The sequence below is a fragment of the Hemibagrus wyckioides genome, linkage group LG29 (assembly GCF_019097595.1).
Source record: "Hemibagrus wyckioides isolate EC202008001 linkage group LG29, SWU_Hwy_1.0, whole genome shotgun sequence".
NCBI lineage: Eukaryota > Metazoa > Chordata > Actinopteri > Siluriformes > Bagridae > Hemibagrus > Hemibagrus wyckioides.
In genome coordinates, this window is record NC_080738.1 from 10,391,484 (window position 1) to 10,405,777 (window position 14,294).

The 14,294-nt window shown below is 39.0% G+C and overlaps 1 protein-coding gene across 2 annotated transcripts; it reads right to left on the reverse strand.

The window, feature by feature from the left end:
- Positions 1-75: 75 nt before the first annotated feature.
- Positions 76-14,294, reverse strand: ddx21 (DEAD (Asp-Glu-Ala-Asp) box helicase 21). 2 transcript variants are annotated; one of them, XM_058384992.1, is made up of 16 exons: positions 14,138-14,294; positions 11,921-12,142; positions 10,447-10,626; positions 9,456-9,528; positions 9,178-9,356; positions 8,776-8,893; positions 8,158-8,343; positions 7,078-7,223; positions 4,537-4,686; positions 4,217-4,378; positions 3,898-4,017; positions 3,736-3,809; positions 2,756-2,915; positions 1,103-1,237; positions 927-971; positions 76-557 (listed from the first exon to the last, which is right to left on the reverse strand). In XM_058384992.1, the coding sequence occupies exons 1-16, from the start codon at positions 14,222-14,224 to the stop codon at positions 309-311; spliced, it is 2,286 nt and encodes a 761-aa protein (XP_058240975.1). In that variant the 5' UTR covers positions 14,225-14,294; the 3' UTR covers positions 76-308. The 2 variants fall into 2 exon arrangements, with proteins under 2 accessions (XP_058240975.1, XP_058240974.1); XM_058384991.1 differs by having other exon boundaries at positions 10,447-10,629.

The window sequence follows — 14,294 nt, forward strand, 5'->3', positions numbered from 1 at the left end:
AGAGCCAAGAATCTACTATTAAAGAAAATTTACAAACCAGATACGAAATGCAAAATAAGGACAGAACCAACGATGTTTGCGTATTATGACAACTTTAATGGAATTCACATTCATGTGAATGGGCTTAAATAGAGCTGTTTGAATACACAATTGCAAGGCAATTAGCTTGTTTTGTCTATGCAGGCTTTGGGAAAGCAGTTTTCCGGTGAAGGGTAATGGTTCACTTCCCAAATATAAAGTGGAAAAATATTGACCGACCCAGTCGTCAAGGCTGGAAAAAGAAAGTCACTCGAGCAAACGTGTGATGTTTAACGGCCAAAAGCCTGGCTGAAGTTCCTTTTTTGACCACCTCCTCTTCCCCCACCTCTTCCTCCTCCTCCTCCTCCTCCTCTTCGGTTGTTGCCACCACGGAAGCCACTGCGGAATCCACCGCGGAATCCGCCACCACGACCTCTGGACCCAGATCCTCGTTCCCCGCGGTTCCGCATGCTTTCCTCCAATTCGGGAAGTTCAGTGGCGATGGTCAGCTGCCATCTGCGACCATCTTGCCATTTTTCCTGTAAAAGGAGAGGGAATGACGGTGTTGGGTTTGGAAGTTAAGAGCGTTTTTCCATTTGTTTCGTTCAGGTTGATTAGTTTTGACAGGTAAAGAGTGGCAAAAGTTGTGAAATTTGAGAATCTGGAGTCCAACAGGTTAGCTTAAAGTACTAGATTTTCAAAACTCAAGCGTGTGCTAATGGAAAGCTTGAGAACTGAACTTGACATGATTTTTGGGATTGCAGACTTACAGAGTAGGTAAGCTTTTGCAGCACGCCTCATTTGCTGTATCAAATTCTGCACTGATTGCAATCGCTCTCTCACACACCCACCCAGAGACACAAAGACACACACACAGTCACATACACGCACTCGACATATTCCCATACCTGGATTTCTTTCACCTTATCGGCTGGGACGTCAAAGCAAACCCCCTAAAAAAGAAATGAGAATAATCGATACATGAAAGATTAAGGAATAACCATGATACGGACGTATATTGTGCTTACTGCAGAAGTTCTAATAAAATGCAAAATGTTTGCTACAAAAAGGTTCAAACACACACCTTTTTACTCTTCAGGAAGGTCATGCGTTTGATTTGGTCGTCTATCTCCTCCCCGAGCTGCTCTTTCAGCCCTCGCCAGGCGTAGCCGATGTTATGCATGTCCTGAGAGCAGCTAAGCACTAACGTGGTAAAGCCCTGTGACAAAATGAGGGAAAAAAACAGGCTTTATTATAATCTTAGCCACATTTTCTCCCAACATGTTAATTTTCGATAAAATCACAGCTCTGCCTGCAACATACACAAGAAACCTTGACCATTGACCAATTTTTCATTTTCCATGAGATTATATGGAGCTTCTACTGTCTAAACTTGTGTGAATGAGATCATTAGATATTGTTTAAGTTTATTTAATATGGATGGAAGGGAAAGAGTCTGAAACTGTGCCTGGTATCAGTCAGTATTTTTTGGTGACATGGTAGATATATCAAACAGTAGAGTTTGTCTTTCCGGTTTCTCATTGAATTCAGGTGTCGTTTTTCAGGGGTTGGGCTCGGTACCTTAGTTCCACTGAAAGGAACGCTTAATGCTTCAGCATACCAAGACATTTTGGACAATTTCATACTCCCAACTTTGTGGAGTCCTGACCTCAACCCTGACAGAACACCTTTGGGATGAATTAGAGCAGAGACTCTGAGCCAGACCTTCTCATCCAGCATCAGTGCCTGACCTCACAAACGCGCTTCTAGAGGAATGGTCAAAAAAAATTCCCATAAACACACTCCTAAACCTTGTGGAAAGCCTTCCCAGAAGAGTTGAAGCTGTTATAGCTGCAAAGGGTGGGCCAACTCCATATTACAGTCATGTGCATGCAGATGTCCCAAAACATTTGGCAACATAGTGAATGCAATAACAGCAACCAATTAAACTTTTTTTAAATATTAATTAAATTCAATTAAAATGGCAAAAAAAAAATATCTTTAGTATTCTGCTGTGGTATAATCACCCCAGAGTGGGTTACTTTTCGGAAACGTCATGTTTGTTCTATGGAATCACCATGGAATAATGAATAATTCTCATATTTTCTTTCAGTACACTGAGGTTCATAAAACACCTGGAGCTGACCCAGTGAACCCTAGGCATGAGGCAGAGGTACAACCAGGTACCTCCATACACACATTCATAGCTCAAAGCATTTTAGTGTAACCAGTTAGGTTTCTGGGAAGCGGGAAGAAAACCCATGTGGACATGAGGAAATGCCACACAGACTGTAACCTGAAATCAGGACTGAACTGGAGCCCCTTGAGCTGTGAGGTGGCAGAGCTACATGCTTAAACGCTCATCTTCCCAAATCCATCATAACGTGTCCTGTCATTGAGCATTAAATAAAAAGCTTATTTTAAACTTTTTTTAAAACGCTTTATAGCATTTACTGGGTGATTTTATGTAAATACTATTAATTAAGAACACTTAAATGTTAATGAGTGGATACAAAATGTACATGCAAACAGATATACAAAATAAAACAGCTCATTGATATTCTATCTGCAAAAAGCCCCTTGTGTCTGTTCATTCTCAACACCAAATTTTGGAAGTTTACACTAAATACTAATCAGTAGCTGTGACGATCCCTTTTGTTAAACATCCTATCGACCTACAATGCACTTCCAGAAGACTGCCTCATTTGAGACACAGCTTTTTCTTGAGTCCACTTACAGCATCTGAGTTAAGAAGCGATCTCTGCTCCAGAGTTGTGGCTCCTGATATGTGTGCAAGAGCAGCGGCTAGCGCCTCCACCGCACCTCGCTCTTCGATTAGCCTCTCTGCTGCATCACGAAAATGTTCGATAGCTGCTGGAGGTACAGAATCCAGGAACCTGCAACAAACAATGAGATTAACACTAATCTTAGGATAAAACTTTCTAACCAAAGCGGTGGGATTCCTCTGGAAATGTACTAGCTATTAGTTGTATACAACATGGCAATATTTTGGGTGCTCATGATTAGTAAATCTGGCACTGTAGAACCGAACAGTTATGAAATAACACGTTGATTAGAATTTTTACACAATATTATTTCCCAGTGTGAAAAACCTTTTCTATATATGCTAAATAACCTAGCACCTAATAATTAACAATTAACCTGATAACTACCAATCTGTTTATTATTAGATTACATTACATGGTGGGTCATCCATACGAGTCCCTGTGAACTTAATTTAATATAAATCCAAATTGCTGCCTTGCATCTGTAACTAGCGATGGGAATTTATTTATGATTAAAATTATTTGGGTTTTTCTGACCATAACTAGTTCATCTTGGGTCAAGTTTAAACAGGTATTAAATCAGAAAGAACCAACCCAAAAATGTTAAGCTATAATTGAGAAAGACAAGGTGGATTTGAAGAACAATAAGAAAAACAAACAAACTTGAAGTGTCTGGTGGTGCCAACAACTTGCCAAATTAAGAAGACCGATCACTGTAAATGCCAATGGGCTTAAACTGTCAGGATGATGAATCCATTTAAAAATAATACTGAAAATAAATACTTATGTGCAATTAAGTACAATACACAAGTACAATAATGCTTATGCTGAATTACATGCATTCTATCAAAATTCGTTTACATGCATTTATGCATATACACCGGACCCTGGACTGTGGAACAAACTTTAAGTAAATGAAGCAGGAAATCACCTGACTGCATCTTTACTGGAAGATTTGACGATGTCATTAGCAGTGGGAACGCCAACACGCTTGAAAGTAATGCCCTGGTGGATAAAACAAAACACAATGACGTCACATGAATCTCGCAGATGGTTAGATGTTTATTAGAGTGTAGTCGTGATGGAGACTCACAGCCTTCTGCTCCACATATCGCAGTTGGTCTTCTTCTTTGCGCTGATAGAAACAAATGCAGATGCCAGTTCTACCAGCTCTGCCAGTTCGTCCAGAGCGGTGGATATAGGACTCAACGTCCTGAAAGCAAGAAGAAACTTTCTTATGAAAGCAGCAAAATAAAATCCTATATACAGTATAAAGTATACCCCATTAATAAAATCCTCATCAGGAAAAAGCCTAAAAATGTCATCTGAAATGCAGAGGATTAACCTGGAACCATGCAGGTTGAGTTTTATTAATGAAGCAAAACTATTGGTAAAAGACAAGATTTTCTAACCTTTGGAGGAGAACACTGTACAACCAAATCAACTTCTGGGATATCAAGGCCTCGTGCAGCCACGTTGGTGGCCACCAGGACCTCGAAGTGGCCGTTCCTGAAGCCTTTCAGTGTGACCTCTCGTTGTTTCTGAGGAATGTCTCCATGCAAAGATTGTGCACTCTGGACAGGAAAACAATATGTTCTTAATACTACATAAAAGACACTTAAATGATGCATTAAAGTGCAAGGATATAATCATTTGACTGCGTTTCTCATCACTAATGGCTATTTTATTAATTGTGCCTTCATTAGCAAACTGTAAAAGTACAGCAGCAAACCTGTTTGATGGAGGTGTTCATAGACAGCTCATGGGCTTCCTTCTTGGTCTCACAGAAGACGATGGTGCGTCCGTGGCTGCCGCTGTACACCCGCACTACATCACCAATCACCGCTGCTCTCTGAGACCAATGGCATGCTATGGCCAGATGCTGGAAAACAATGAAACTAAGTAAGGTAAACAGGACCTGGGTGAACAGTGAATAAAAAAATTCAACAGTCAGGGTCTGACTCCAGAGACCCATGGCTGGGTCCAGATCATAAAGTCTGCAAAAACCAATTGTCGCCTTGGGAATAAATTGTTAATATAATTAAAATTCAGAGTGTTCATTTTGATAAACAGTCACAAGAACAGTTCGAAAGCCAGTACATTTAATCTGAAATTAATGGAGCATACGAGCCAAAAGAGGAGTGAGACAAGAGATGATCATTGTGATGCTTTTCTAGGCTTGTATTATGACTTCTTTTAGCTATAGTTTGTTTTGGGAGGTTTGTCCTTTCCGTGTCCGCTTCAGAAGGTCAAATGCTGCTCCATGTTCTAATTGACTTGGCCAGCCTTCCACTTTTCCACCCTGATGAAGTGATTTGTTGTATTTGCAGTGTGTTTTGCTTCATGCTCAAGTTCCTACCAATTAGATTGAATGGATTTATCAATGAAGATTAGTGAACCTGTTACAGAAGCAGCCATGCAATCCCAAGCTATGATATTATTTCAACCAGGCTTAGCCGATGACCTTTTGGATTATGAGGAGCTCCTTTCATTCTTCAGGTTAAAGGTTTGTGGCTCATATCTGTATTTCAGTGCTTCTTGTTATCTTTATTTTATTCTTAATGTTGATAAATGGTTGTCTGCTGTTTTGGGGCGTATTCCTTCACAGATATCACAATGTTTGGCATCATTTACTGCTGTTTTCCTTGACCGACTTGTTAAATTTCTGGTTGTTAGTACACCAGTGGTTTGTTTCCAATTTGTTTTACTGGTTATGCCAGTGTGTACAGTGGCTAATATGTTTGTCAAGCTCTTATCTCAGCTTCAAAATGACCTGCTTTTCTCTCACTGTTATCTCTTTGGTCTTCATTTATCCCTTTCAACAATACATACAGTCTTCAGAGGTGAATCTCAGAGTTCAAACTAAGAGTTAAGAGACAAATCAATCAATCAGACAAGATATACCTGGGCAACAAGAAACAACCATCATTCACAATTCCAATATTTTTTGTAAAAAACTGATAGGTTCAAACAGAAGGAGGCAGGTTCCAAGCTGTTTAACATATCAAGATGTAAATATCAGGAAATAAAAGCTGATTTATTAGCTCAGTTCTAGTAGAATTTCACTTGAAATCTCCACAATTGTTGACTAAATCCTAGAGCTTCAAAAGAATTCTACAAGAAAAACACCACCACCAACACAGGAGCAAAGTCATGTGCAGGTTAGCATAATGGAAAAGATTTGATCTAACGATTAGGAGGGAGGGAAAAAAAAATAAAAAATATCTGCCCAGGCACATCCTCATTCTTTCTTGACAGCCAGTTAGACCAGATATAGATTCAGGAAATCAGGGCATTTTCTGCTACTCATTTACATTGGCATGCTTACTTGAAAAGGTCCATTGCACGATAAACAGTGCACTGAATAAATTTGCTCATTTTGACTTTTCTGTATTTGGTAGCATGGATTTTTATAACCGTTTGATTTACACTGTATATTAATCATGGATACAAAGATTTAATGAAACAAAAAGCAGATATTTGTTGATTGCATGCTATTCACCCCACTGAAGCAGTGCTTGATAGAGCCACCTTTGGCCACAATTACACCTGCAGTCTTCTGAGATAAGTGTATGCCACCCTGATGCTATCATGCTTCACTGTGAAGACGGTATTCTCAGGGCAGTGGGCAGTGATGACTTTCTGTGCATTGTGCCAAAGCTACAAACTGCAAACATTTAGCAAATATCAAATGGCTAATGCGATTTCTTCTTCTCAATTCCATAAAACCCATTGTCTGGGCATTGTTTATCCTGTCAACATGCTCTCATCTGAACTGTGGACACCTCTGGCATTGCCATTTTAAAGAAACAGACTATGGCTGTGCCACAGAAACGTGTCAACTTCTTTCCAATTTTTTTATGTAATCGTGCTGTGCTTGTGATTCACTTTTGGCCTAGTTAACAAAGGCTGGTACCTTCCAGAAATTGGTGGATTCATTTAGAAGTCACATGCCACTTTCTTTTCACACAGAAGAATGTCAACTAGTTTTGTAATTTTCCATGTACAGGATTCCACATCATAAAGATTGCAATTTTTTCCCACTAATTTTACTCATTAGTTCATTTCTGTTTCAAGTAATAAAATATCTTTACACACATGGGTCAGTGTAAACTTTGCGGAAACAGAATCCTAGGTTATTTGTTTGACATTTCACACTGCTTTGTTGAGGGAGCAGTGATAACCCAGGGTTAAGTGCAGTGTGAAAAGCCCTTACTGGCTTTCAATTGGCTTTACAGTATAATTTATAGCCGGTGTGGTCATTAAAACTTACCTCAACTGTGGTGGCGGCTTTCTGAGACTTTTTGCCGATGAGGTCGACATGGACATACTGGGAGCGCATGTATTTCTTAGCCACGTCATAAACCCAAGGAGGGCAAGTGGCAGAAAAGAGCAGAGTCTGAGGGTTGCTTTCATCACCTGAAATGGATAGAAGAACTTTTATTCATCATTACAGCAGAGTGGAATTCTTTTCTTTGCTCATTAGAAAGTTAAGGTCAGTGCTTAGGGTCAGCTAGGATACAGCACCCTGGATCAGGGAGGGTTAAGGGCCTTTGCTCATGGGCCCAACAGTGGCAGAGTTGAGGCTTAAACCCCAAACCTTCCGATCAGTAACCCAGAGCCTTAACTGTTGAGCCATCACTGGCCTCTCCCCTCACTGATATGAGTCATGTGCACTGTTGAATATCAGCCAGAAAAGAAAATTAAGTAATATCAAAACCAGAACCACTATTAGTATCGGGATGTACTCATTAATAAAGAATTTCTGTGAACCTGGGGCATCCGCCAAATTCCATAAATGTAAATGTGCTTGTAGATTATAATCAAAGTGTCCTGAGTGTTTTACTTTAAAAACCAGACAAATCAGATGATCAAATCGAAATATTAGACGATGCTCTCAAATATTTAAATGGACCCTATGAGCAACAACATACATTAGGCTCATAAAATTACACTCCTCCTGGGGGACAGGAAAGGTTTTTGTTATGTTTATGGCTTTTACAACTATATCGTTTCAGTTCATTTAAAAGTTTACATTAAAAAAAAAGATTTTTTAAGATTTATTTATAAGCTATATTTACAAGCATACCCATATATATATATATATAAATAAATAGCTTGTATGTATTTACTATAAACTATACTATGAACTTAACTATAATTACTATAAACTATACAGTACATATTTTTATGGTTTCATTAAAGTTGCGTTAGAGAAGGTTATATACAGACAACCACGATTTTTTTTTCCAGAATTTATCCACAAGTGACATCACAACCTTAAGAACATTAAGCAATTTTTATTTCAACAATTTGACTAAAGTGTTTAGTTTTCCTTTGGTGGAAAACCCACCTTTTTTGTAGGAAGCAGAGAGGATCTCCTCCACTTGTTCAGCAAAGCCCATATCAAGCATTTGGTCCACTTCATCCAGCACCACATGTTTCAGCTGGGACAGGTCCAGTTTGTTGTTCTGAAGGTGGTCTTTTATTCGGCCTGGGGTGCCGACGAGAACGTCGATCCCGCTGCGAATGGCATCAACTGCGGCAGAAATATATCACGGGGATCAGCAAATATAAGTGTAGGTTTAAGAAACAGATTTCGATGAGAGCGGATATTGTTTATTAAGTTATGTTTAAACCTTCATTCCATGGTGTAACATGGGCTACATATTTGCTTTGTCAAATCACAGTCATTTGCCTAAGAAAAGATTTGCGACATAAACTTACATTATCTCAGCCATCAACCACATGCTTTGCTTTTTCACAAAGCTTGATGACACACATTAACAAGAAACTAAGGTGGGCGACGAAGCTTTGTTTACTTTTATGTAACAAACAAGGTGTGGCCACTGAAGTTATTCTTGTCTGCTACCGAGCCGGTCTCTGCAACCTATAATTTTGGGTAAATTATCTCTGAACTTTCTGAAATCTTGTTGTTTGTCAAGAGTTTCCGGCTAGTGTTCATTAGTACCTTGAGGGTTGTAGGAGCTTCCTCCATAGAAGCAGTGAACGGAGAGCTTCCTGGTGATGTCCTTGAAGTCTTTAGCCACCTGAATTGCCAGCTCTCGGGTCGGAGCGAGAACCAGCACCTATGATATAAGCACATTAGGTTAACTGGCAGGAAACCAATCTTTCATTTTAAGGGAGTTGCCAGTCAGTGAAAGCCACATGAAATAGCCCAAGATTAAATAACTCTATTGCATAGTCACATTCTCAGCAGTTTATACTCTAAGCCTTAAAGGTTATTCTCACAGGGCACATAGCATCTGTGACACTCAAGCGCTCACAGCAATCTGATTAATAAGAACATTACCCATAAAATGACAGACTGGTCTCATGATGCTTTTTTGGCATCCCCATTTGAAACATTCACCTTTGGTGCTCTCCCTCTTCTTCTGTCCTCGGCTCCAGACTGCAGTTTCTCCACTAGTGGGATCGCAAAAGAGAACGTCTTTCCCGTGCCGGTTCGGGCTTGACCGATCACGTCTTTCCCGTCGTACACAGAGTTGAAGGTCTTCACTTGAATGTCAAAGAGATACATCACACCCCGGGCTGCAAAATATGTGAAGTTACTCATTAGTGCAAGTTCCCAACACACAGACAGAGTACGCTTTAAAAATAAATAAAAATCAACCAATGAGAGGTTAAAACCTTGGAGTAGCTTGATGGTGTCCTGTGAGATTTTGAAATTAGAGAAGGCTCCCTCTTTTTGCTCTGGTGTCTCCTGTAAAAATATCATCATTATGATATCACAACTACATAAATACATCAATTCCTCCGTTTTTTTCGTGAGATCAACTGTTTCAGACTACTTGTTTTTATATAGAGATGAGCTGTTATTTAATATCACGACAATATTTCCATCAATGTTTGGAATATTATGACATAATAGTTACCTAACTGAATTACAAAAACACATACAAGTGGATCCCTGCCAAATTCTAGGAACCCGTGATTCCATGTAAAAGGAAGATCGGCATATTTGAGCCTCTTACACAACACCGAGCTTGTAGCTCAGGCCATGAGTCAGCATTTCTGTGGTAATTTAGACAGTAGTGTCAGTATCAGTACTTTAAAACTAATCTAAAGTCTGAAATGAGATTTAGTGAAATAAAAACACAGTGATAATACGCAAACATGAAATGTCAATAGCAATAAAACTGCGCTTCCCGAACATGAATACATCAACCTCACACACCCTGCGCTAAGGTAATTTCCTTCAGCTATGAAAAGCACTTAAGCAGCAGGAAACCAGGGCCTACTATTTTCACTTTTTGGTTCCTGGTGCAAATGAGGTGCTTTTCAGCAGATCTGGGAAATAGGTTGAGCTTGACAATATAAACATATCTAATAAACATCATTCAACTGCTTGAACCCTGCATTTAAAGCTACGAGTAATTACTACAGCTTGGTAAATGCCAGGAAGAGGACACTTTGAGAAGGAGTATGAAGGAGTTTTTATTTTTAATTGCGTTATTAAACTGTCTTTTAGTGACATGTTTATGGAGGACAAAAGCATATGTGGTTCAAAAGTTAACGATGCACTAACGAACACAACTTAAACTCGGAGACACTGTTAAATGTCGTTAGTGTGTGTTAATGTGTGATATACTATCCAGACGACACACACACAGTAACCTACCATATCCTTTTCACTCTCGCTGCTGGAGTCTTCGCTGGACAGTGTCGAGGTAGAGTCGGTCAGATGCCCGTTGACTTTCGCTGGAGTCTTTGGTGATTTTGTACTAATGCCATTGGCTGCTGGCGTTTGCTCGGCTGTATCGTCGTCTGTTGTCGCCGCCTTCTTTTTCTTCTTCTTCTTCTGCTAGGACGTCCAAGGAAACCAAAGAGGAGCGGGTCAGCATTCATCGAGACAGACAAGAGAAATAGTGTAACAGATAAAGATACATTTCTAGTTGAACCAGTACCTCATTATATTGTTTTTTTTGCTGTTTCTACGCATTAAACATATCGAATGTCAGAGGCAAATGATTAAAAGGTGCAAATATACAACACAATTCTGCTTCATTGTCTGATTTCGCCGACTTTTCTTTTGTGCGTGTGCGCGTGTGCTTCAGATACAATAGCTCCTGCATGACTAACATCATGAGGTATTATTTAAACGGAGCTTACATAATCTCAGAGACGCCAAAAGAGTTCAGACGACTGATGCAACCATGACTTTCTAGCTGCCAATCACCATACAAATTATCTGTATCCGACAACGTAATTATTCCAGCCGTCATTATAGAACACATCTAATTATGATATAATAATGCTAATAGTACAACAAGCACTCATTCGAGACGTTTACTGAACACCTTTGAAATATAAATAAATATTTTTCCTATGTTGTATGATAATAGGATACGACGTGGTATCCTACAAGAACATGGTATACTGGTAACAAGAAAATCTGTATTTGACCAACATATAAATATGATTTATATGTTTTCTTTGACCATGACTTATTATTGATGATGAACATCTGCAACAAATCCTATACTTATGCTGTGAATTTTAGCAGCTGATCATCAAAACAATGATCGTTACCAAAGGAGCATCCAACTGAAAACTGAGTTGAATTCTGGAATCTGATTGGTCAGGTGTGGTCTGATTAAACAGTTTCACAGGTTTATATTAATTCGTTCAATTTAATGTCATCGCTTCTTGAGCAACGACTCGAAGGAACTTGCACAAGAGTCAGGAACCAATTAGAAATATAGCGAGTAAATCCTCAAATAAAAAGATAAGATGGCTGAGAAAATGCATGGGGTCAAAATTTAAAGGATATGTGGTGAATAATAAATACAAAATTAACTATATGTATGCTTATTAGTTGCTGGCGAGTAAGAAATCCTGTATTCAGCCCTCAGGATGAACAGAATTTTTCATTGTTAAGTAAAAATCATGTCTTCATTTGTAGACAAAAAACAAACAACAAATGATTAACTTCTAATTAGACTCAGTGTGTCTTTCAACACACTGAAGCTGTTTGTCAAGGACATTGTGTTCAAGTCAATTATTTACCTGAACCCAACCTCGAAAAAGTGCCTTATTTGTGGCTACAGAAACATGCGTGATCATCAGGCCAGGTCATGTAAACAGACGATTACCTCTGGAGGCTCGCCAGCTGGGTTGACGAGCTCGTCACTGGAATGAAGGTTCTGAACTTTAACTGGTTTCTTCCTGATGTTTCCATTAACATCAGGAGAGCTCTGCACTGTCCCGTTGGCTGTGTCCATCTTTTCTCGTTTCAACTTTTTGGGAGCCGGTGGATCGCAGTCAGCAGACTCTTCGGTCATGGTCATTTTCTTCTTGGCCTTGTCTTTCTTTTTCTGGTGGTTTAAAAAAGACATTTCTATGAGGATCTTAAAAAAACACTGCTATAACTTAAAATAATAATAATAATAATAATAAGTTAATGCTAAAATGATAACCTTTAGTGGTAACCTGCTAATCTACTAACTTGTTATTTACAGTTATGACTAAATCACTAATTATATCAAGGTAAGAAATAAAAAACTTTTCATTTCTAATAAATAAATTGTTCGTAGTAGTAAATCGTTGTGAAACGATCTGAATCACTGACTTGCATTTTAATATATTTTTCCATGAATGTGTATTTAATTATTCCCAATAGTCTATTCTCTACATTTCATAGCTTTTCTCTCGGTTGCGTTGCTTCCAGTAGTGTATATTTATGATGAGTATTTATCCAATCATATTTCAGCCAGTGGCTGACATCATGTGTTGCCAGAGTGAAAGAAAACTGCCTTAAGGCCTTCAGAATCAATAGTGCAGGCGCCCGTAGTTTAAAATAAGTGGCAATGAAATTGTTCCATTAACCAATCAGATTTCGAGTTGGTGTCACTGGGGCCATCTAGCAGGCATACGATTACGTCAGCAATTTCACGTCCTTTGATTGGATAGTTGGAGTAGTCAGAGGCAGCAAACCACACAAACTAAATAAAATATATATATATATTTTAACTCACAATGGCTGACAGAGGAGAAGAAATCGATTTGGTTACAGAGATCCTTACAAACGCGTTTTCAAGGCGGACTGTAATAAAATGGACTATTCCTTGTGAGGTGTGAAATACTGTAGCCTAATTTCTTTTTTTACATTGCCATTTAGTTGATATTTTTGGTTAATTAATTATTTTCCTATGTATAATCAACCAAATCAAGAAATCAACAGTGCTGTCATGTGATACAAAATTTCTTGCACTCAATATTTATATTTTTCCTCAGTGTTACTGTTAGAACAGAAGAAAACTAGCTGCACTCCAGTTTCCCCCAATTAAAGCTAAAACTGGGTTTAACTGTTTAAAGCCTTTCTCCATCCAGTCACTTTAATCACTAAAAACCACTTTATCACTAAATCACTAAAATCCAACACAGTTTGCAAGCAGTCAGTAAAAAAAATGCACAAAAATAAGGACATCTGAGCAAGCTCTGAGAATTTTTGCCTCTTGACTGACAGGCGACCAAGATGCGTAAACTTCCTTTGTGCAATGAAATTCTTAATTTGTATATATTCTCACGTATACTGGAGTAGAAAATAAAAGATAAATAAATTAAGTATTAACATCAGAAAGCTGTCGTGGACAGATTTCATATACAAATAGAACATTATAGTAAACATTTACATTTCTGGCATTCGGTAGATGCCCTTATACAGAGCGACTTACATTTTATCTTGGTTTTTTTTATACAACTGTGCAACTGAGGGTTAAGGGCCTTGCTCAGGGGCCCAGAAGTGGCAGCTTGGTGGATCTAGGAGTTGAACTCACAACCTTCTGACCAGTACTCCAACACCTTAACCACTGAGCTACCACATCTACAACTATTGTTCAGACACAATAAACAGTGATGACTAAAAAGGTCATATTTACACGACACAGAGCTACTATGAAGGGAAAGTGTGCGAGACATTGCAGTAGTGTGAAGTGTTGTATCAGTACACAGTATTGTATGCTATTAGACACACAGGGTGCAGTTCACACGATGACCATTAGGGGGCGATGATACTTGTGTTTTTTTCCCCCTATCAGCACACGTGGTGCCAGCGTGCTAACAAGCTAGCAGGCTGACTATTTAACTAGCTCTCCTCAATCTAATCGGCTACTGTCTTCTTTCGATCTAGAAGAATAACGACTCACATTAGACGCTGTAACGTTAACGTAAAGCTTGTAAGGATTTATCGGCTAGTTGAAGCCGTCGTCCATCTCCACCAACAGCGCCGTTAGCTAGCCAGCTGGACAGCATGCTAACTTATTCGTAGTAATTCGTAGTAGTACACGAATGGAGCTCCGATCTGAACTTACTTTGATTTCCAAATTGGTGTTTAATCCTTCGTCCACGTCGTCCATGATGTTACTGTTGTCACTGCTGGTTAAAACTAATGATGGCATTTTGTACCGTTTCTCCGGTAGATGAACACAGCCTCTGCCACGGGAACAGGCAGGAAAAGGAACGTCAGCC